Genomic DNA, 25,403 nt, shown 5'->3' on the forward strand with positions numbered 1-25,403 from the left:
CTCCATTTTTCTTCGCTTTTGCGTTCACACACCTCACCGTTCTGCTTATTCCTGCACAATAAGGAAGCTTCTCTCGCACACACTGTCAGAATTTGTCAAATCCACACACTAATGCATTGTGCTCTCAGAGACTTGCACATTGTTGTCTTCAGCGGTGGACACACAAACACGCTCACAATGCACCAAAAATATCTAACCATTGCTGAACAGTACATTTCTTTGTTCTTTTTTGGCGTAAAATCATTCTTTTTTCTAAAAAGAATATTCCTGTTAAGGATTTGCATCGTGTTGTTTCCCTTTTAATTTGCTGTTAGTTGACATCTCTCTGTCCTAATTCAAAGCTTTCTAAATATCAAACCTTAACCAATAGGACACCACATGTGCACAGGGTAAAATCAAATACAATTTGTTCATTGATTACATTAAGAAGGGGGTTCAAAGAAATAATCTGGACATTGCAAATCACCAGTCAGGGATGTTTTGATGCCCACACTTTTCCTTTGATTCAAGTCGAGCTCTTTCATAAGGTATTGCTGTCTAGTTACAAAATAATATTGTGTTTTCAAACACAAATTTGACTTGTGGAGGAGTCCAGTCTGGCCTGATAGATGATTTTAGGAAAAAAAGAGTATAAAAATGATTATTATAGATTCATACTATTTATTATTTAGTTTAACAGTTACAGCTAATTTGTTGTGTTGCATGTTAACGGGAAAGTTTACCCCAAAATAGAAATTTTGTTTTAAATTGACTTTTTCCAAACCTTGTGTAAGTCTCTCTTGTGTTAAACAGAAAAGAAGATAATTTATGAATGTTGGAAACCAAGCAGCTGACGGTAGCCATCGACTTCCATAGTATTTTTTTTTTTTTTGTTTCATACTATGGAAGTCAATGGCTACCACCAGCTGTTTGGTTACCCACATCCTTCAAAATATCTTAATAACAGCTGAAAAAAAAAAAAAAAATAATAATAAAAAAATATATATATATATATAATCATTCAGGTTTGGAACAGCTTAAACAATGAAAGAGTTTTTGAATGAACTATCCCTTTAAATCTTGGATACTGTTTTATTTAAACAATAAGCAATGCTGTCAAATGATTAATCGCTATTAATGAATTAATCTTCCATCAGTCTTTTTAGCTTATTTGCTTTGTTTAGATACTGTTCCACTTTCTCCATAGCATTTTAAAGTGGTTGCACTTCAGATATACAGTGTTCTGCTCCGCTCAGTTGGTACATCAAGTTAGCGCTTATAAAAGTGTAGAATAATATAATTAATTCAAATAATTAATTAATAGCCTGATTCGAGGTTTCCATTAACCATGGTATAAATATTGAGAGGGTTGTACTTGCTAGTAAACCCCCCCCCCCATCCCACAAACTATACGCCCTTGCATGCGAATGCATATTTTCAGCTGCATCTGCATCTGGCAGTTCATTTTTTCACTGTTAAGACTGAGAGATGCTAACAGCAATAATGACATCATGAGGGAAAATATCTAGAGCAGAATTCACAGTTGTTTAGTTGTTTCCAAGACTGTTCAATTATTATATTATTATGTTGATTATTAAACATGATAGACTTTATGAAGTTAAGAGAAAGGTGACAAATTCATAGACAAGAAAGGAGGATATTCTGAACAGCATGACATCTGCCCTTGCAAACATTCACCCACACAGAAAATAAATGGATCTAATTGGATTTGAATGGTATAAAAGTGTTTTTTAATTGCTGACTGTGCCCTCATGATAACCTGTGGTCTGTTTATTTATTGTTTGGAGCCAGAAATCTCTCATTGTGTGACTCAGCTGGAGAACAGCTCCTGAGTTCACAAGCAAACTTGTGTCTAAATAAGCAGATTCTCATAGATGCTGCAAGCATCACTGTTTAACAGTGCCAGATTGTGTGTGTCCTACTGATATGTGAGAAGCAATCAAAATAGAAACAAAAACTATGGCGAGGTCTTGTGGAAACTGTTGAAAGGTCTTGTTATAATTTTGGTTACATTTACATTTAAATGTTTACATTAATTTATATTATAATGCCAGAACTTGTTTTATGAAATATTTAGACTAAGATTGCATTGTAATCACTGAAGCGATTAAAAATCACTGCTTTATTCGCAAATTGTTTGTGCATTCATTCATTCATTTGTACGTTTGTTTGTTTGTTTGTTCGTTAGTTCATTCATTCATTCATTAATTTAATTTAATTTAATTTAATTTAATTTAATTTAATTTAATTTAATTTAATTTAATTTAATTTAATTTAATTTACCAACAAAATTTAGTTCATTAGAGTCATTACTAAAGAGTCTAAAGACTGATTTAAAGATCTCTAAATCTGCGCTGCATTCTGGAACTTAAGGGACTAAAATGCTTAAAATGCTCAACCAAACCCCAATCAAGCCACTCAAGCCATCATTTTAATAAGTTTTTTTTTTGAGTACATGAGTTTATGTAAGCATCGATGTGAATGTAACTTAACCTATTCAGAGTTTTGAAGCTAAATTTGTTTCTGGAGCATGACGTGCTAGAGCTTGTTTTGAAACCAGATACAGCATTGTAAACACTGTCTTGTCTTATTTTGGGCTCATTTGTTTTTCCTCTGACTCTCTTTGTAGAGCAAAAAAGAAGAACAAGCCGTTGAACCTGAAGATCCACAGCAGTGTGGCTGGAAGCTGTGAAAACCTGCCGACCCAGCGCTCCCCTCTCCACTCCGATCACTCACTCCGCTCCTTCTTTTTCCCCAATTTTGTCCCTTCGACACCACCAGTGCACTCCGATACCCCCTCAGCAAGTGAGTAGCAGCCATTAACCTCTTTGCAAGACAACACATTGTTTAAGTCCTTCATAAAACACAGATGATGAGAATTTTAACTCCATATATTATAGAATACACAAATTAAGATTAAGTCAGCATGAAATCAAAATCAAAAATATATAAATATGTAATAAATTATTAAAAAAATAAAAATGTGAAAAAAATAAAATGGTTTGTAAATTGTTTCATTTTGGCTGTAAGAGTTAGAAATTTATAAGAAATATTCAATATATCACATTTACTAATGTTTTTCTTTTTAAATATAAGTTATTATATGCTAACTTTATTTTTTATTTTAGTTATTTTGCTTCCTTATATATTGTTTGTCTTTTTTGAGGCGAATCCCTGATCTGAATTTCTTATTCAAGTGTGTGTTTAAAGACCCAAATACTTGGTCAACATGGTTAGATCACAGCTAGTGTTGACAGATGACGTGCGCTGTTCAATTACAACTTTCTTTGTAGTTTTCTTTCACAATGTGACTTTCCTTCTCATCACCTATTAAAGGGCAATGTCCCGATCCCACATGTGTCCCAGGACACCTGGCATCGTGTGGGCGCATATCGTCCAAGCCCAGTGTCTTCTACACCGGGGGCCTCTTAGCGTGGGCTATTAGAGGAATAATGGGCCGAACGGAAGCCGTGTGTGTGTGAGAAGACTGGAAATGACACAAGATTGACGCATAAGACTCTGTTTTGGAATGAGATTATTTTACAGATGGAGGGAAAAGTTTTGACTTCTTGTTTCCAGAATTATGAATGATAGACCCCTTCCAAGCTTTGGCAGTCTGCTATATGCTTTGTACATTGTACACTGTGGGAAATATCCGGAGGAGTAACTGTTAGGATGTTTTTCTTTTCTTTTTTTTTTGTTTTTGACAAATTAATAATTAATCTAATCACAATTTTTGGCTTTTATTGAAATCCAACTACTGTTGAGCAGTGTTTTTATTTACACTAAAAATAATATTAATATTATATATTAATATTAATATTGCTCATCAATGGATCCTCTGCAGCGAATGGGTGCCGTCAGAGTCGAAACAGTTGATAAAAACATCACAATAACACACATGTAATCCACACGACTCCGGTCCAACAATTAACATCTTGTGAAGTGAAAAGCTACATGTTTGTAATAAATCAGTCATTAAGACGTTTTTAACTTAAAAATGTTGCTTCTGGCAAAATTACAGTTCTCTGTCCATAATATTGCTTTCTCCAGTGAAAAAGTAATCTGAATCAAGAGAGAAATATGCCCAGATCAAGCACCATTTATAATAAATAGTTCTAAAAAAATATGTCGGTGAATTGTTCAATTATTGTTTTTATCAGATTTTTGGACTCTATTTAGGTTCACTATTACTTTAAATGAAATTAGAAATATTACCTTAGCTACTAACTGAAAGATGTTTTTTGATATAATTAACCAAAATCAGAACAACTAAATTCCTCCAGGCTTTTGGATGCAAGAGCTTGTTGAAAACCAGATGAAAGATCATTATAGTAGAATTTCCGATAAACCTCTTTCAGGGGTATAATCTCATTGGGTTTGTGGCAGCCACTGTAATGGCATTACTTACATTCTGGACCTCCCGATGGGGCTCCAGGCCGGACACGGTGGCAGTATCCAGGCCTCGCGAGTGTCGTCAGCCCTGGTTAATGTGTCTGTTATTTTCTGCATGTGGTGACAGTATTATTGTACACAGCATGCAACAGTTTGCCCAAGGTCTGTACTTCATGGTTTCAGGTTTCTTGACATGCACAGTGAATACAAACAGTGTGTGCAATACTATGAAATAGTTAAGTGTAGTTTAACCCTAGACATCACAACTGAAAGTAAAGAATAGGGTAGAGAAAGACAAACAACCCAGAGGATATTCATGGTGTTTGGATGTTGTACTTTCATAGATCAAGATGCTTAATAGAGAGCTTAGTTTGTTTTAAGAATCTTAGATGTTTCTCCTAAAATTCCTTAAGAGAAAACAAAATGTTTCCGTAAATTTTTGTACTTTTGAGTGCAGATTTTGATATATTTCAGAGTAAATGCACAGTGTGTGATAAAGTTTATGATGATGATAATAATAATAATAGTAATAATAATTATTATTATCATTATTAACATTATTATTATTATTATTATTTTATGCAGTCAAATGATTAATCGCAATTAATCGCATCAAAAAAAAAAAGTTTTTGTTAATATATGTGTGTGTACTGTGTATATTTATTATGTATATATAAATACACACACATGCATGTATATATTTAAGAAAAAATGTTGCGTTTATATATTTAATATATTTATATATAATATAAATTATATAAATAGAAATATATGCATGTAAATACATTGCAAATATATATAAAAAATAAAACTGTATGTGTTAGTATTTACATATACATAATAAATATACACAGCACACACATATATTATCTAAACAAAACTTTTATTTTGGATGCGATTAATCGCAATTAATTGTTTGACAGCACTATTATTATTATTATTATTATTAGTATTATCATCATCAATGCAAACATAATTTTAATAATATCAAAATATTAATATTATTCAACATCTTCTTCACAATTTAAGTCATATTTTGCACGTTATCCACAGCTTCCCAACAGAGAGACACTTTTGGAAAGATAAAACTAATAAAATAAAATAAAATAAAATAATTGCATGAATGAATGATAGATAGACGGACAGACAAAATACTTTTTTTTTATTACCCACAACTTCACAACAGAGAGACTAACTTTTGGACATAAAACTGAGAAGATGTGGGGCGGATAAACAATAAAACAAGGCAATATTAAGAAGAAAATAGTACTGTCAAAATATATGTGTTATTCGTAGTGATTTGTGCAAACGCATCACACGTTTCCTTTGTTCTTCATTTAATTTAATTACTTGAAAATTAAAGTTTGAGGACTGTTTAGTCATTTACATATATAGAACTAATTTAAACTACTGTACAATTTCTCGGCTGCCGTCGTTTATCCTCATGACACAAAGACGCAGTGCAGCACTTTTATAACATCATTTATCAGGCTGTCACTCAAATCCACAGAATTGTTTGAGAGCAGGTCAATAGCAGGTATGAAATGTACTTAACATCACTCATATTTCTCTATTGAAAAAAGCCTTTCAGCTGAAATCTTATCAAACTAAATCTAATAATAGTGCTTTGTAGTGCCCTAGAAAAGACTCAGAGGCGAATCACTATGTTAGTCATTGTTTAACAAACCATTTGGTTTAGTCTGTCTGTTTGTAAGGTGCCTATGGTATTATTTATATCACTAAAACTGGCATGTGATTGGTCGATCTTGACAATTGACCAACTGTTGCTTCATCTGGCATGAACAAACTCAAGCTTGTCTTGTCATGTCTAAATTTGTTAGTTAATTGAGCGATTGAGTCAACATGGTGATTTTTAATGACTGCGTGTTGGTTTAAAAAGGGAAAATGAGAAACATATGAACGTTTTTCTGGAAAATTAGACATCTGCCTCTGGTAGTTTTAGATGCACCAATTAAACACACATTCACCTGCTCTGTAGTGATGCTAGTTTGTATTCACAAGTAAGTAGGTCTGTTTGTGTGCCTGCGGATAAAACATCCACCTGCTGTGAGATGATGTGAGATTGTCAGGAAACTTAACTCAAGTCTAATGAAAGACTGCTCCATTCCTTCATAGAATGAAAGGATTTGATTTACATTTAAGTACCATGTATATAAATACAGTAATCATTCTATAATCGATACAGTCCTTGCAGCTTATGCTGAAGTCTTTTGTCAGTTGTTGGATAATTTTTCTGTTAGCTTATATTTCAGTGTATTCCTTACAAATGTATCTGAATATTATAGTAAATAAGATTAGTTTCTGTTTTTTTTTTTGTTTTTTTGTTATAGTTTGCATCATCTCTTTTAAAAGTTTGATTGGTAACCATAGAAACAGGCAGGCAAGGCTTTTGTTTAAAATTATCACTGCTGTGATGTTTAAAACATTTCTTTTTACATAATAATATAACAGGCTTTAATTAATTTTAAATAATTTGTATCATTTTTAATCAAAATGCATTTATTTATTGACATCAGTGTTATTTTAGTATTATTTCAAAGCTATTATTGTATTATAAATATAGCTTTTGTTTTTATATTTTCAGTTTTCATTTGAATTTCATTTTAAGTTTTAGTAAACTGGGCTTTTGTCTTTTTTATTAGTTTTTGGGGGTTTCATATTTCTGTTTAGTTTTAGTTATAGTCATTTTTGTAGGCTATTTAAACATTTGATTTCAGTTAGTTTTATTCAATATTTAGAATTTTTTTATTTCACCTGTATTTCATTTAACAAAAATGTTCACATCTTTGATTTATTAGGAACACTCAAAGCTGACTTTCAAAGCTGAATTTTTAGCATCATTGCTCATTTATTAACATTTATTGTTATTATTATTATTATTAATGTGGAAAAGAGCTGAGAATATTTTTGTCCGTTTTTTTTTTGTTTGTTACAGTCACATTAATTTATTACATTTATATTATTTACATCAAGCGTTTGAATGAAATAGTAGTGTATATTTTTATTGAAACTTCATAATAATTCACTTGATTATACATTTAGTCAGGAATTATAGTCTTAAAGTATAAAGACTTTTAAATAGAATTAAAAGTCTAACTAGTAAAATGTTTACACATTATGTGAAATCTACTAGAATTATAAGCATAAAAAGAGACTTACTCATGTTTATGATCATTATTTCAGTTTAAAAGTAGACATGTCAAGCTTTCTATAGATATATCTCTCATGTCTCTACGTTGAGTATTCACTGAGTTACAGTTCATTTTAATGACATGTTTGTAAATGAAGATCAGCGCAGACAAAGGCTGCAGACAGCACACCTCGTTTGTTATTTTTATTTTATGAGTGCACAAAGTTTTGTTGTTATTGTGTCTGTATTCAAAAAAAGTAGACCCTTTACAGATTCGATTTATGTATTGCTCTTATCTGTACAATCAAAACTGAAAGTGTAATTTAAGTTTATTTCGGGGTTATCAGGAGAAAATGCCTCATCATGTGTATACGCATAAATCGACTCCAGAGGGTTAAGTACTAAATAGATGCATATGTCATATATAAAGATATCAATAGTGAGACCAGCTTCTGTTTTTATAATCAAATTGCTTCTATATTTCCAGTATGTTTATTTCTGAGAAGAGCTTCTTAGCATGAGCAGAATTACTTTGCTGATGTAAAAATAGCATTTGTCTTCGTTGTCTGAGCATTGAAGATATCATTGAAATAATGTACAAAAAACATTAGCAGGGGCTCTTTGCTTTGTTCACTGTGGATTTTTTATGTGCAAGTGTGTACATTCATATAAGGGGATAATTCCAGCTGCATTAAAAAGATACACGTTTGTAAATTAGTGAAAAACAGTCTTTGAAGAATAGAAGTACAGTCTGTTTAATACATTGTGCTTAGGCTATATCTAGTTTTTTGACCACTGTAAATTTGTGGAAAAGTGTGAATGATTCTCACCCATATGAACAACAGTATGACATTAAACTAAATTGTGAGTAGTGAGTAAAAAAAATATCCAAATTGTGAATTAAAACTCATAATGACCTTTTTTATTATTATTTTCTTTTATAATTGAAACATGTTTCAGAAGATATTAGAGATCTAAAATATGATATTGTATAATGTATATTTTTTATACACAAAGATTGAAAGTCTGGGTCTGGAGCATGAGTAAAATAAGCGTCACATAATAAAAAGTTTAAACTTGTCTGTAAGTTTTGATAAAAATCAACCCCTGGGCCATTAAAGCACACATAGTTGGAAAAGCACTCATATATTTATGTTGTTTTTCCCCTCAAGATCACTCATGATTCAGAAGTCGTCCGGCACCCCAGAACAAAGATCATATCAAAGCACTGATCTAATTTGGAACTCCCTGTTCATCCTGATCCACCTGAAAGAACTAGCCGAGCAGAATGCTGAGGTCACAATAGAGACACACTCACATCCATATTTGATATTAGCATCAGGCAATGCACACTGACAGAGGCAGTCATCAGGAATCTCAAGTGAATATATAAGTGGATGCAATCAAAGGCAGACTGAGGCAGGTTATGAATGCAAGGCTCCTCATATATTTTCATACAGTATTTAAAGCTTTAAGAATAAGGCAGTGCAGATTATTGTGAGTGTGTGTGTACATGTGCATGTGTGCTTGTCTTCATATCTCATAATCATAAACAAATGGAGTATAATTGAGCGTAGACAATCTGATGAATGGCCTTTCGAACTAACAGTGCTGTGGGAAGCAAATGTGATTATTGTCTTACAAGTCTCCATTTAGGTTTTATCAGATCTTGTCCATTTGAGTGATGACAGAAAACATATATTTCAATTCATCATATTCTATTTGATTCATCTTTTTAAGCATTTAAGAATTTATATTTTAATTATTTATCTATTACATAGTGCTGTCAAGTGATTAATTGCGATTAATCGCATCCAAAATAAAAGTTTTTGTTTATGTAATATATGTGTGTGTAGTGTGTATATTTATTTTATATTAAAATATATCTTGAAAATAATTACATGTATTTACAAGTATATATGTATTTACTTCTATATTTCTATATTATTTAATATAGAAATATATGTTTCTTAAATATATACATGCATGTGTGTGTATTTATATATACATAATAAATATATACAATACACACACATATATTACGTAAACATTTTTTGTTTTGTTTTGGATGCTATTAATCGTTTGAAAGCACTAATATAGTGCTTATAAGTATTATTATATAGTAATAATAAGTCACTACCATTAATACGTTTTTCTGAATGTTTTTGGAAGTCACTCTTCTATTTGACTGAAAATACAGTAAGAAAGTCATATTGTTAAATTATTACAATTTGAAATAACTATTTATTTTAATATATTTTGAAATGTAATTTAATACTCTCCACAATACTGAAAACAGTTGTGTTGCAAATTATTCTTATATAAACAGTGATACTTTTTTCATTTCAGGATGAATAGAAAAACTTTATTTATATCAAATAGAAATATTTAGGAAATATCTTGTATAATTGTCTTTACTGTCACATTTGATCTATTTAATGACTTCTTAAAATGAAAATGAATAAAAGCTGAACACAATAACAACAATATTAATTTCTTTAAAAAAATCTGACACTAATGATACTGTAAATGTATTACAATATTTAAATATTTAAAACAACTTATTAAAAATGTTTCATTATAGAAAACCTCTTAACTATGCTAAAATCATATGTATGGCTTCTTGTATCTTGTTGCTTTTTTATAAACACTTTATAGCTCATCCAGGATTTCTAATACTTCTTTTATCCTCTTAATGAAAGTGATTTTAAGGTTTATAATAGTTATTTGATGTTTTAATTCTTTGTTTACAAGCGTTAATCCTGTATTCCTGTGTCTGACCCAATCGCCTTTCTGTTCCAGATACTCTGTCTGTTCCTCGCTGGTCTCCTCAAATATCTCGCAGAGACCTCGGCAACTCCATAAAACACAGGTACGTTTTGTGCAGATGTGAATGTGTGGTAGTGGTTACAAAATGTCAAGCCAATTAACTCGTGTGGTTCAAATCTGATGACATGTTAACCCCAAATACCACCAATCCCAAGTCAAACAAAGAGCCTGCATTTGTACGTAGACCACGAAAAACTGTGCTTTTGTGATCAAAGTTAACAGGGTTTTTAATGAGAGCATAGTGTAGCTTCACCAAGTTCACCATAGCTAATTCTCCTAGTACTTTAGATGTGGAAATCGACGTCTACATGTCATCATAGATGGACAACTGCCAGTTTCAAAACGCAAGCAGATAAACAGATCCAAAAAATTGAAACGCTCATATCAACTTCAAACTGGCTATGGTGATGTGAGCTGCGTACTCAAGCCAGCCTCCACTTTTATGAGACAGTATGGCTTCAATCTAATGAAGACACTTTGACACTGTCAGAGCCCATTAGTCATATCCTATTAACTGTCAGCTTCTGTTCATATCAGAGAAATAGATTGGCAAATGCACAGTGACCCTTCAGAGGAACTCTATTGCAGGAGATTTGAATGGCTCTTTCATTGTGAAGAACGGCAAATATGACTATGTGTAAACAAAAAGAGCTAGATATAGAAGATGAAGAATAAATAGAGCACCTTCCATACAGTTCTACTAAACAATTGCTGATGTGTCCGTATGGCCTTTGTCCTCTCATGTTTTTATGCAGAAGTGCAGTAGAGCACAAAGGAGATATTAAAAGAGATACTTGGTTACAATTAAATTGCTCTAAATTGAGAATTACTGCCAAAGTGCCTATCTTTGGGCATACGCTGCACATATCTGTCTCTCGATGAAAAGGTTACTTGGCAAATGTGATCGCTGTTGTGACACATTCGCTCTTTCATCTGAAGAGTTTAGGAGTGGCTGTCAAAAGGTCAGAACCATCTGCTGATAATTTGACAACGAAGCGAAACAAACCCATATGGCCTCATGCATTTTATAGATGGATGCAATTTGAGGAAAATGTCTCAAAAGAGGCTCAGTAATAAATCACACTACTTATTTGTGCTTGTGTAGGTTTTCCACGAAGTACTGGATGTCACAGACATGTATCGTGTGTGGGAAAGGAATGCTGTTCGGCTTAAAATGCAAAAACTGCAAGTAAGTGCTACAACTTTCATATGGAAACCCATTTCTGCCACATTAGAAAACTGTGGTTTTATAAATGATAATATGACATGAAAAGTGTAATTATGAGATACTAAGTCATAATTTTGAGATAAAAAGTTTAAATGATAATATGAAGCAGAAAATTATTAAGTTGAAATTATGACAAAAAGTTATGACAAGATGTTGAAATAATTATGTAGTCAGAATTATGAGATAAAAAGTTTTTGACAAAAAACATGACAAACAACTACATTTTGTCAAAAGGTTGAAATGATTGTGTAGTCATAATTATTATAATATATTGTTTAAATGATAAGGTACTAAGTCATAATTGAGATAAGAAGTTATAATATAATGTAAACACATAAAGAACATATAATGTAAAACCATTATAACCAAGAGTTGAAATTATGACAAAAAGGGTTATGACAAGAAGTTGGACTATTATACAGTATAGTCATAATTTTGAGATAACATTAAAATCAAGAGGTACTAAGTCATAATTATGATATAAAAGTTACAATTATTTTATAAAACAATTATAACAAAGTTGAAATTATGACAAAAAGTTGAAATGTTTATGTAGTCGTAATTATGAGATAAAATGTAGAAATTATAAGAAACTAAGTCATAATTATGAAATAAAAAGATTAAATTATGACAATTATGAAAAGAGTTTGAAAAGAGTATTAGTTTGAAACGATTATGTAGTCATAATTCTGAGATACAAAGTTGAGAATATAATATAAACCAATTCTAAAATAATTAAATAAAATACAAATGTTAATAATTATGAGGTAAAACTCAGTTGAAATTATGACACAAAATAATTATATACTAAGTTATAATTATATAAAAGTTAAAATTAAATATGAAATAATGTTTTGAAATGAAACAATTATGAGAAAAAGTCAAAGAGTTCAAACAAAAACAACAGAGATAAAAAGTCAAAATTATGAGATGAAAGTCTAAATTACTGCATGAGATAAATAATAACTAGGGCAAAAAACTTTGATACATATATAATACATCTATACATACATAATACAGCTATACATAATCATGTATATAAAGAACTTTTAGCAATCCTTAGCAATCGTTGTGATGCATTTTGCATCAACAAACACCACTTAAGTTTCTTTAAAGATCAAAAGATCATCTTTATTTTTGTAATTCTGTCTGATGCTGAAATTACAGGCTGAATCACAGCATGCAGACAATAAATGTCAAATGTTAAATACACACTCCACTATCTGTGATCATTTCTTTAACCATCTCTTATAACAACTCAAATCTCTGAAAATGAAAATTCCTAACATTTCAGCTGTGTAAAGATGTGATTTGATGTTTTTGTTTGCATCACAGCCCCTTTAGTGCTAGACACTTTATGTCTGCAGTAGTGTCTGAACTTTCAAATTGAGCATAATTACCATTATCATTAAAAGATTATTTGAATAAATTACCTGCCTAATAGCTTCCACTCTACCACCCTTGACTATGGCATCTTTTTACTAAGATGCTTGCTGGCTTTTGACACCCTCAAAATAATGGCTGCATATTAAGTGTTTGTTTTGAATATTAAATGATTTGCTTTTACAAGAGCAAACTAATAAACATTTCTGTCATGCTTTCTTTTGTCAGATTGAAGTGCCACAACAAATGCACCAAAGAAGCACCACCCTGTCTTGTTCTCATATACCACAGAGGAGGTAGGGACACATTAAGAGGTATTTACACTTTTATCTTTTCTCTCTCTCTTTTTTTTTGTTTTAATTACATAAAAGTACTACACAAGGCAGCTTATTAATTATGGTTCAAATATGATTTCTGACACAGCAGTGTTCTTATGCATAGCATGTTTTCAACCTCATAATTCCTTTATATTCAATTGAACATATTTACAGTAATTACATGCTTTATCTTATTCAGAAAACATTGTGTTTTGAAAAATGTTTTTTCCGAACAAGAGAATGTGTTTAAAGGGAAATGAATTATTTTTTTTTAAACTGTCATTGTTAGTGGCTTCACATCTGCTTTGCATAAATGTACTAAACAGTTTGTCTTGTTCTTTGTTAAGCATTATAATCTTTAGTCTGCACTCATCTTATCCTTGATTTCTTTTTCTGTTTTCACTACTTCATCTTTCCCTCATTTCTCATATTGCAGATCAAGTAACATCTCAAGGTAAGGGAGCAGGTTCATGCTCCTCAAACACAGTATTCTCTATTTCATACATTACATTTTTCCCTGGAATGGTTTCATATGTCATATGAAAATAAATGTATACTACCATTCAAAGGTTTGGGATTGGTAGGATTTTTAAAGTCTTTCTTTCTCTCTCTTTTTATTTTATTTTTTTATTATTATTATTATTATTTTTACCAAGGCTGTATTCATGTGATAAAATACAATAAAAACAGTAATATTGTGAAATAATATTACAATCTAAAATATCCACTTTATATTTTAATGCATTTTAAAATACAATTTATAATGCTGATGCAATGCTGCAATTTTCATGATAATTTCTCCAGTCTTCAGTTTCACATGATCCCTATGAAATCATTCCAATATGCTGATTTGCTGCTCAAGCATTTCCTGTTATTAATGTTGAAAACAGTTATTCTTCAAGACTGTGATAAATGGAAAGTTCAAAAGAACAGCATGTATTTGCAATAGAAATCTTTTTTAACATTTTAAATGTCTTGGCTGTCACTCTTCTACAATTGTATGTGACCTGACAGAATTTAATTTAATTATATATATAAAAATAATAATAAATAAAAAAACACTGACCCCAGTCTTTTGAGCTGTTGTGTATGGTATATTACAAAAAAACAAGTATAATGTAGGACAAATGTCTAGCCAATTTTATAAGGATGATTTAATGTGAAGCACTTTCAGAATTGGTCTGATAGGAAATAATACTAACTTTTGGAAATTATATGTATTGAGTTTATTTATTACTACTTGCAAATTGAATTTAACGCTTTTATGCATATGAAATACACAAAGATTTGTTTTTCTTTGCTGGAAAAGTGAACAATGATATTCTACACAACCTGGTCGTTGCTGTCGAATTTCCATGTGTGTCATATATGTGATATTTGTGATATATACTGTACATAATATATGCTTTAGTGGCTCCTCCATTGAAATGCGACAAGACTTTTCCGAGTTTTTCTGTTACCGTGACAACTGCCTCCTGTTACCGTGGATACTATGCTGTTTCTCTTGCTCTCTCTCTCAGCTCGTCAGCTCGTCAGGACCGAGTCGGTACCATGTGACATAAACAACCCCCTCAGGTACTCAGACCTCCACATTAGCCAGACTCTCCCCAAGACCAACAAAATCAACAAGGTAAGATTAGTTACCTTCCATTACGTCTGAACAAACACAACTCAACCCTCTTACATCCCTCCATGGTCAACATTATTACAAAACTATCTCAGGCAGATTGGCATTACAAATCCTTCCTGTAGACTTTAGAAGAACTTGTTTGCTTTCGCTTTTTTTTCAAACAACTTAGCATGAAAAGCTATTTTTGCAGACCAACATTAAACGGCCTTCCTGTATTTTTGCCACTCGTGGTTTTCTTATATGTTTATTGGAAACCAAGGCACGACAGGATGCCTTGTGACAGGATGCCAGTGTGACATTTTTAACACACCATGTCAAGTCTACTTTTAAAAATCGTGTCTGGGGATCCTTACATTCAATTCCATTCCACTGCGCTACATCTAGCTGTTTTTAAATGCAAAAACACGTTTTGTGTGTGTGTGTGTGAGTGAGCACGCATTTCATGATGGCATAAACTCTGCTAGAACTCGTGTGAATGGACCTGACTTCATAAATCCACTAAAAATCCCCTTTAGACCAGTTGGTTAGATGTAACTAAAAAAAAGAGTGTGTTTAAAAAAGGGATTTGCTGTTACAATGTGTTTGATAATTAGTCTCCAATCTATCTATCAATGTTGTGAATTTGTGGAATAATTGTGACCTTGAATAAAGACTGAAACTAAAACCATAAGTAAAAAAATCTGGTTACTTATTATGTGTTATAATATGTTTATTGAAATAAAAAGAAATATAAAAACTATAAATATAAATATAAATATAAATATAAATATAAAAAAATATAAAAACTAGCTGCCAACATTTCTCATTTTAATTTAGTTTAACTTGATGTGCTAAAATAATAAAATTAAAACAGACATAAAATATCATAAAACATAAAATTGACAAAAAACAAAAGTGATTAATATACAACTCAAAAATGTATAATAAATGGTCTGACTTGTAAAAATTGTATTAATGTATAGAAGTCTTTGATATTTTATTTAATTTTTTTTAATTTTTTTTAGTTTGGTAGTTCTTTATGTTGTTTTAGAGTGTGAGGTTCTATGAGGGGTTTGCATCATCTCTTTTTAGGTGTTCTGGATCCAGACTGAAGCTTGTGTAAATCCTAGTTGTCACTGGATGTCAGTCCCATGGCAAAAACAGAGAAACAAATAGAGACATGATAAGCATAGCTGCTGTTCCAACCAAGTAAAATGTATTTGTTTAACCCAAGCTAAACAATAATAGTGTGCATTTGATCAGATATAACTGCAGACCAAGATTATGAGAAGCAATATTTGAATGCTTGGTCAAAGAGAGGGTGTCTGAACCCTGAATGTTATCAGGAAGGCTATTCCAGAGTTTGGGAGCCAAATGCGAAAGAGCTCTACCTCTTTTAGTGGACTTTGCTATCGCTACTAGCAAAAGTCTAGAGTTTTGTGAACTTAGGGAGTGTGATGGATTGTAGCATGGTAGAAGACTAGTTAAGTATGCAGGAGCTAAACCATTAAAGGGCTTGTAGGTGAGTAATACTATTTTGTAACTGATATGGAACTTAATAGGTAGCCAGTGTAGAGACTGTAAAATTGGAGTAGTATGATCACATCTTCTTGACCTGGAAAGGACTTTAGCCACTGCATTTTGGACTACCTGTAGCTTGTTTATTGAAGATGCAGGACAACCAGCTAGCAGTGCATTACAGTAGTCCAGTCTACAGGTCATGAATGCATGAACTAGCTTTTCTGCATCAGAAACAAGTAACATGTTTCATAGCTTGGCAGTGTTTCTAAGATGTTTCTTTTACATTTTTAACACACTCTGTTAGTTTAGATAATTTAGAAGTTTCATATATCTCATTGAGATATATACAGTAGTTGAGTTCCATCAGCATAATCAGCTAATCCCGTATTTTCTAAATAATATTACCATGTATATTGAAAAAGCAGAGGACCTAGGACAGATCCTTGTGGCACTCCATATTTTACTGGTGATAATTGAGATGACTCCCTATTTAAATAAACAAAGTGGTAGCGATTGGACTGGTAGGATCTAAACCATCTTAAAGCCTGCCCTTGAATACCTGTATAATTTTGTAATCAATCTATTAGTATGTCATGATCTATAGTGTTGAATGCAGCACTAATTCTTCATAGAGATAATTTTTTAGCAGGAATGAGCAGACACAACTTTTTCCATAATTTTAGACATAAACCGAAGATTTGAAATGGGTCTTTAATTAAAAACCTTGGATTGTTTTGGTTATTTTCTATGAGTTTTTGGATATGCTTGGCACTGGCAGTTTTTAGGCACTGTCTGGACATACTTTCCACCCAATTCTAAAAAGTTATTTTTTTCTCCAAATGCGCTCAAGACTACAAGTTTCTTTCTTGAGATAGTGAGTATTACCGTTGTACCATCCATGGCACAGTAGGTTTTTCTCAAACCTTTTTCAATGTGATGGGGGCAACAGCTTCTAATGTATTTGAGAAACTAGTGCCAATGTTGCTAGTCATTTCATCTTGTTCATGTGTATTTTTGGGTACACAGAGCAGTTGAGATAAATTAGACAGGTTATTTGTATATCTGGGTTGCTGGAACAATAGTTCTGCCAGGACGATAATATATATTATCCATATAGTTAATATCAGTAATATGTAGCATGCACAATACAAGGCAATGGTCAGTAACATCATCACTTTGAGGTACGATACCTATATCTGTAAAATCATTTCAGTGCAATATCATTAATCCTAGTGTATGATTAAAATGATGAGTGGGCCCAATGATGTTTTGCTTTACTCCAAAAGAGTTTACAAGGTCAGTAAATGCAAGTCCTAATACATAATTTGTATTATCAATGTGAATATGACAATTTGCATATCTGACAGTGTAACATTAAGCAACATTAAGCTTAGTAGTGTAAGTGACAATTCATTAGAATTATAATGAAAAATTAGTAGATAAAATAAGCTAAGCCTTCAGTCATACACTACACATTTTTTTGATATTTTAAATTATGATAAATTGGGTATGAGGACCGAAGTTTAAAACAACATCTTGATGATGAAGGCAATGACTTTTTAAGTGGGGATTAGGTTATATTTTTTGCAACCAACCATATGAAACTTAATTAATTTTTTTTTTATGGTTCATACCTTGGTTCAGGGGCGTAGCCATCTTTTCAGAAGTGAGGGGGACAGAAATTATATATATATATATATATATATATATATATATATATATATATATATATATATATACATATATATATATATATATATGTATATATATAACATTTCTGTAATCTATATATCTATATATATCTATATAACAATCAGAAGTTTAGAACTGTAAGAAATTTTGTTTTTAAAGAAGTCTCTTCTGCTCACCAAGCCTGCATTTATTTGATCCAAAGTACAGCAAAAACAGTAATATTGTGAAATATTTTTATATTTAAAATAACTTTTTTCCTTATTTAAATATATATTTTAAAATGTAATTTATTTGTGTGATCAAAGTTGTATTTTCAGCATTTTTACTTCAGTCTTCAGTGTCTCATCCTTCAGAAATCATAATATGCTGATTTGCTGATGATCAATATTTAAAACATCATTTTTTTTAAACAGTTTTTTTCAGTATTCTTTGATAAATATAAGGATCCAAAGATCAGCATTTATGTGAAATCAAACGCTTTTGCAACATAATACACTATATCATTCAAAAGCCTAGAGTCAATATATAATTTTTGTTTTTTGGAAAAAAAATGATAGAAATGAACACTTATATTTAGCAAGGACTCTTTTGTGGGTTCTAGTCTGAGGCCAGCAACACCACTGCTCCCCGGGTGCCGCAGCATACATGATGACCACTGCTCCAGGTGTGTGTTCACTGTGTGTGCACTTTGGATGGGTTAAATGCAGAGCACGAATTCTTAGTATGGGTCACCATACTTGGCTGTATGTCACTTCACTTCACTTTGAATTGATAAAAAGTGATGATAAAGTATTCTATTTTTCTAAAGATTTCTATTTCAAATTAAATGCTGTTCTTCTGAACTTTCTATTGATCAAAGAATCCTGAAAAAAAATCTACTCAGCTGGTTTCAACATTATCATAATGTGTTTTTTTTTTTTTTTTTTGAGAAGCAAATCAGAATATCAGAATTATTTCTGAAAGATCTTGTAACTGGAGTAATGATACTAAAATTTCAGCTTTGAAATCTCAATAAATTACATTTTTAAATATATCCAAATAGAAAACAGTTAATTTAAATAGGTTAGTAAAAATATTTCACATTAATTTTTTTTTTAATCACATAATAAAGCAGAATAGTTTATATTCTGTAATAAATGCTATGTCAATTGGCACTGCATTGTTCATCCTTTATTTATCACCTGCTGGAGATTACTTGAAAAACCATATATTGTTGCAATCGTATGTTTAATGTCTTCGTGTTTGCAACATTCCTGGGCTTTTTTTCTGTGTAAAAACTGTTTTCATACAGCGATAGCTGGACGCTTTTGCCCATATTAGGATCTTCCTGAAATGAATTTCTGCGCGAGAGCGCCCTCCGTCTTTGAGTATGAATGAAACGCGCTCTGTTTGCGCTCTGTGATGTCCATCTCGCTGTATTCTGGGTCCGAATTAAATATCAAATCATATGCAGACTATGCCGTCTCTTTGATTTTAAATCTGTATTTATTCACACCAGCTCTGGAAAACCTCTATAAGAAAAACTTGACAGAAAAAGTGCGGGGGACGAATTTCCATGATATTAAAAGTGGGGGGGACACGTCCCCCGCGTCCCCCGCGTCCCCCGCGTCCCCCGCGTAATCTACGCCCCTGCCTTGGTTTACCTGACCTAAACCAACTGAATTTAAAAATTACCATTTGGTTTCAGTTGGTTTTATATTGCTTTATATTTGATAACTTTTGTTTTTCTCAAAACATCAAACTCAATTTGTGACACTTGAGCAGCAAAAATAGAAGTCAAAAAGCCTTTTAAACTCACTGGCAGATAATAGAGTGACTTTTTTTGGCTTCCTGTTGTCTTCTCAGATACATATGTATCGTGCATATGCATATGCACAAATACATCGTGCTTTATGAAAACACTGCTGGCTAATGATATGCTCCTCTTTCTAACACGAAGTTTTTCAAACGTAGCATTGCTGTCCAGTTTTCAGCCTATGGGAGGTCAGGCTCACCCCTGGTTTTTGATTAATCTTTAACTGACCGTGAGAATGAAGTGAACCTTTACTGATGAGCAGAGAGTAGGGAGTGTTTTTGAGTGTTACCAAAAGTCTGTCTGTCTCTGCTTCAGGACCATATCCCTGTGCCGTATCAGCCCGACTCCAGCAGTAACCCCTCCTCCACCACCTCCTCCACCCCGTCGTCTCCTGCTCCCCCTCTGCCGCCCAGCGCGACACCCCCATCTCCTCTGCACCCTTCCCCGCAGAGCGCCAGACAGCAGAAACAGTCCAGCCTTACAGGTACCGACCCAAAACATATGCTTATACTTTGTTGTTAACTCTGAAAACGTGTGCCTAATTTAATAATCACACAGAATCTTTTCCACAGAATTTAAAATAATAATTGCTTAATGCTCTTGGCCCAGAGATATTTTATTTGTTTTGCTAAAAATGCTTGTTAATATTATCACATTGGACTAACACCTACTGATTTGCTCAAAAATGTTATCTTCACATACACAAAAATTATAATTATAACACCTTATAACGCAATTTGCTTATAAATGTCTTTTTATGCTGTATTATTACCAAATATTAGATTCAATCCTTTTATCACATTTTCTTCCCATTAGCATGTTTTTTTATTTTTTTATTTTTAAACTTATTTATCATAGGCTTCAGTGAACTGAGCTTTGTTTTTGAGTGAATTTGCCCAAAATATCTAAAAATAATGTTTTTTTTTTGTGTGTGTTTTTTTTTTAAATAGTACACATACAGTAGGCTCAGATTGATGAGACCTATGTTCAGTAAGTCTAAAAAAAAAAAGAAATTCCCTGTGCTAATTTATAGAAAATGACTCAACAAAAAGACTGAATTAAAAAATTATCATAATGAGAGATTTGTAAACAATTTTAAAAAGTTAAGCCATTTTTTTTTTTTTTTTAATTTTCAGCACTGCACAAGGAATAAATTCAAAGCGTAAGTTTATAATTTTTGTAGGTTAATAAAACAATTTAATTCGAAAATATTTAAATGCATTTGAGTGTATTTTAGACTCTCTTTGTTAATGGATGAGCTTCAGGTAAAAAAATTAATAAAAATGGAAATAATGATTTGTATAATAACAAGGATGATTTATATTATATATCAGGATTTTATAAAGTATAAATTGGTGCATTTTAGTGCTGTACTCTAATGATCTTTATTTGTGCCATATACAATACAGTCAATATCTATTTTGTTATAGTATTTCTGCCTTTAAAAAAATAAATAAACAAAACACTTTTTCTACCATTGGCCAACTGGTCTCAAAACTACAAAAAACGATTCTGCAAATTTATTATGAGTGAGTGAGTGAAGTGACATTCAGCCAAGTATGGTGACCCATACTCAGAATTCGTGCTCTGCATTTAACCCATCCGAAGTGCACACACACAGAGCAGTGAACACACACACACACACTGTGAACACACACCCGGAGCAGTGGGCAGCCATTTATGCTGCGGCGCCCGGGGAGCAGTTGGGGGTTCAGTGCCTTGCTAAAGTGCACCTCAGTCGTGGTATTGAAGGTGGAGAGAGAACTGCATGCACTCCCCCCACCTACAATTCCTGCCGGCCCGAGACTCGAACTCACAACCTTTCAATTGCGAGTCCAACTCTCTAACCATTAGGCCACGACTTTAGAAACACTTTTCCCAAATGATACAAGCAGGATACGTTGCATCATCACATCATATTGAAAGTAAAAGAAAGTAAAAGAATATAAAATAGATTTGGATATTTAGTATTAAACATACACAGTACAGTACATTGATGTATTATATCAGTTTTAATGAGTTATTTAGCATAATCTACACTGCTGTGAGGCTATGTAGAAATGCTGTGCTATACTAGAAAACATCATTATTTCAATACAGGCACAGTTGGACACAGGTACTGTAGCAATCATACTATGCAGAACTGTGTTAGTTGTGAGCTCTAAATGATTCACTGAGTTTGATTCAGACTTGCACTGTTTTTGAACCTTTTTGACTGACTCAGTAATAAAAACAGTTCAAAAGGGAGATTTTCCTCCCAGTAAACGGACATCACTACCTGTACAAAGCCCCTAAAAGGACATAGTAGTGGAAAAAAATCAAGTTAGGAGAAAAAAATATTTGACAAATGTTTAGCATTCTCTCACATTGTGTGTTCCCTCGAGAAACTTTGCATTCCCTTGCAAAACTTTTGTGTTCTCTTGCAAGGGTATTTGCATTCTCTCGCAAAACCAGTTGAGTGCACATAAACTCTTCCTGTTTACTTTGCAGCTTTGCACATGAGCCCAGAGTGGAACACACAGTCTCACATGTTTTTAATCACAGTTTATTTTTATATATATATATATATATATATATAGATATATAAAGCAATCCTTTCTATGGGAGAGAAAATGCTTATTGGTGCAATTTAGCTCATATTTTGGGCTTAAATGGATACATTAGGCTACATATTTTTAATAGTCTTTTTTTATCATCTCCATGAAGCTTCGTTAAGCATTTTATGAACTGCAAGCTGTAAAGTAAACAGGACGAGCTTATCCGAACTCAACTGGTTTTGTGAGAGAACACAAATATCTTGGCGAAAGAATGCAAAAGTTTTGCGCGAGAATACAAAACATTTGAAAAAAAAAAAATGTTTCCTGCCAGCCCAATTTTTTTTTCCCACCACCGTGTTACTTTAGGGGCTCCATACTCCCAGTGCAGTGTTTGTTGCTTCGTTGCATGCAGAAAACACTTTGTCTGTGACACAAGCAAAGTTTTCTCAAATGTTGCAGATACCAACCAGACTTTAAATCATTGCACTTGTGCCATTTTAATTTCCTAGTACATTTGCAGTCATTCAGATTATGGCCTGGAGTTCTGTTTGGAATGTCTCGATATTCAGTTATGACAGCACTTAATATAAGAAATAGTCAAAATGACATGAACTCATCTGGCCCTTCCATACACCCGGCGTAATGTGATGCAAGGCGCAGCACAAGTGTTTTTGCTAGTTTCAGCCCAACGCAGTTCTCCGTTTCCAGTCCTGTACCACATTGTTTAAATAGCAAATGCATTTGCACCCATTTGTGCGCCCATGGGTGTGTTGGTCTAAAAAAGCGGTGTGTTCAGGTGCATTGTTGGCACGTTGCTATTTTGAGGAACTGAATTCAGACCAACTAAAACCTAGTCCAAAGTCTAAAGTCAATGGCGCAATATTTTATTTTTTTGTTATTTAAAGAGCGCGTTAGTAGAAAATGCAGCTCTAGTTGGGTCCACAACACACATTCACTTAGCTTATTACGCACAGAGATGGGCAGCCAAACAGGCAAAATATAAAAAATGAAAGGATTACAGTGTAAAAGAATATTATTGTGTAGGCTACAAAAATATAAAATTATATACATGTCATAATGGCTATTCATTGCGTATATCACAATTATCCTATATATCTGCCCACACATAAGCAGATCCGTTCGCTCTCTGGTATGGTAAAATTCCACCGTTTAAATAGCAAATCTGCCATGGTTTGAGTGTAACTCTCTCTTAAAGGCAATGGGAGATGAGACTGTGATTGGTTTTCTGAATGTTATGCCCAAAAACTAACCCATTACATTTTAAGAGAATAGGAACAACCCTTTTAGACCACCTGCCTGGAGCGCTGACCGTTTTTCCCGTCGTTATACTAGCAAAGGTGGATTCGGAAACGCCCTAAGTGCAGAAATCAAAATGTTTGAATATTTAAATATTAAACATTTAAATCACAACTCTTCTTTGTTTTAAATTTCTCTAAATCATAATATGTTCTGTTTATTTCCCTTTATTTTATTTCTTTATTAAATGTTGAATTTTCAGTGTGGTTTCAGACTTTTGGACCCTTCTGTATTCTATAAGTCACTATTTCTATGGCAAATGTATCTTTGTGATGGATTTTGCAGAACAATAACACAGACCAATAAGCATCTAGGGGTGTGTTGAATTTTATTGAATTTTGTCTGCTTCTCTCCTGTGCTTTTCTCAGCATCTCATTTCTACAAATACAAGCAGGAGTTCATCTTCCCTGGTAAGTGTATCATAATTGGTCATTACCCCTACCCATAATGCAGTACGACATGCAGAGGCGAACTTTTTTGATGTCATTTTTTATGCCGTCTTTTCTTTGAGGCGCAACAAACCCCCTCCCTCTCCCTCTGGCTTTCTTTGCTCTTCTTCTTGTCGTCTCTTAACCAGCAATGCTGTATTCTCTAATGATGGTTCTTTTAAAGACGAGGTCGCCTGCGCCTCGCTGACAAATAAAGGCTGATAAGTGCCTGTATTCTGTGGGAGGCACTCAGCTCGCTGCATGTTTTTGATGAGCGTGTGGAGGGAGGAAAGCCATGTTGTGTTGGTAGCCTAATAGTTTCAAATAAAGGCTATCGATGCCATGTTTGCCGGTTTATTCCAATGAAGAGGTGAACTGCTGAGATCAGTCACATTTGTACTTTACAGAAGGGAGCACATGGCCAGTTTCGTCCATTAGGTAAAACTATTTGTTTATGTTTTAATGTAAAGTGTTTGTTAAATGAGAATCATCTTTCTAAACAATAGAGTATGTTTGTAGTATGTAAGGGATAGTGGCTGACAGTGCAGTATGTTGCTTGCTTACAAAAATAAATTAATGGACACTCAATATTTTTTTGGAATGTTTATATCATGCATCAAATATTTCCTACAGCTATGTAGGAAATCTGTTGCCTGGAACAACAGTAAATAATATATATATATTCATGTATGTATCTCACAGCATTGTACAGTGCTCACTGCTGTTCAAAAGTTCAGTAGGAGGTCAGTAAGATTTTAAGATAAAAAATGCAGTAAAATTGGTAATCTTGAGAAATATTATTAATGTTTTCTAATATCTGTGATGCAAAGCTGAATTTTGTGTATCATTACTTCAGTTTTCAATCTCACATGATCCTTCAGAAATCATTCTAATATGGTGATTTGGCACTGAAGTAACATTTCTTATTATCAATGATTGAAAACAATTGTGCTGATTAATATTTTTTGTGGCAACTGTAATTTTTTTTTTTCAGGGACAACATTTATTTATAATTTTTTTCTTTCATTTTTTATCAGTTTAATACATCCTTCTTTCCAAATAAATAAAGAAAATACTTATCGACCACAAATTTTAAACAGCACTGAATGGCTTCAGATGTGTGTGGTAAAGGTACATTTTAAATTATTTCTACATTTTCTTTTCTTTTAAAGAATGTTTATTTGAAGACTGTTGGAGTGTG

General features: G+C 32.6%; 1 protein-coding gene across 3 annotated transcripts in view; it reads left to right on the forward strand.

Moving 5' to 3' along the window:
• LOC113068102 (kinase suppressor of Ras 2-like) overlaps positions 1-25,403 on the forward strand; it is an 85,961-nt gene that overhangs the window by 34,789 nt on the left and 25,769 nt on the right. For 2 of the 3 annotated variants that reach the window (XM_026240699.1, XM_026240697.1), the window contains exons 6-13: positions 2,630-2,805; positions 10,349-10,418; positions 11,481-11,564; positions 13,215-13,300; positions 13,740-13,757; positions 14,824-14,933; positions 20,236-20,404; positions 24,143-24,184. In XM_026240699.1, coding sequence (XP_026096484.1) covers positions 2,630-2,805; positions 10,349-10,418; positions 11,481-11,564; positions 13,215-13,300; positions 13,740-13,757; positions 14,824-14,933; positions 20,236-20,404; positions 24,143-24,184 — 755 coding nt within the window. The remainder of the gene's footprint in view (positions 1-2,629; positions 2,806-10,348; positions 10,419-11,480; positions 11,565-13,214; positions 13,301-13,739; positions 13,758-14,823; positions 14,934-20,235; positions 20,405-24,142; positions 24,185-25,403) is intronic. The other variant, XM_026240700.1, reaches the window with a different exon arrangement.

Source organism: Carassius auratus, linkage group LG30F (assembly GCF_003368295.1).
Source record: "Carassius auratus strain Wakin linkage group LG30F, ASM336829v1, whole genome shotgun sequence".
NCBI classification, from domain to species: Eukaryota; Metazoa; Chordata; class Actinopteri; order Cypriniformes; family Cyprinidae; genus Carassius; species Carassius auratus.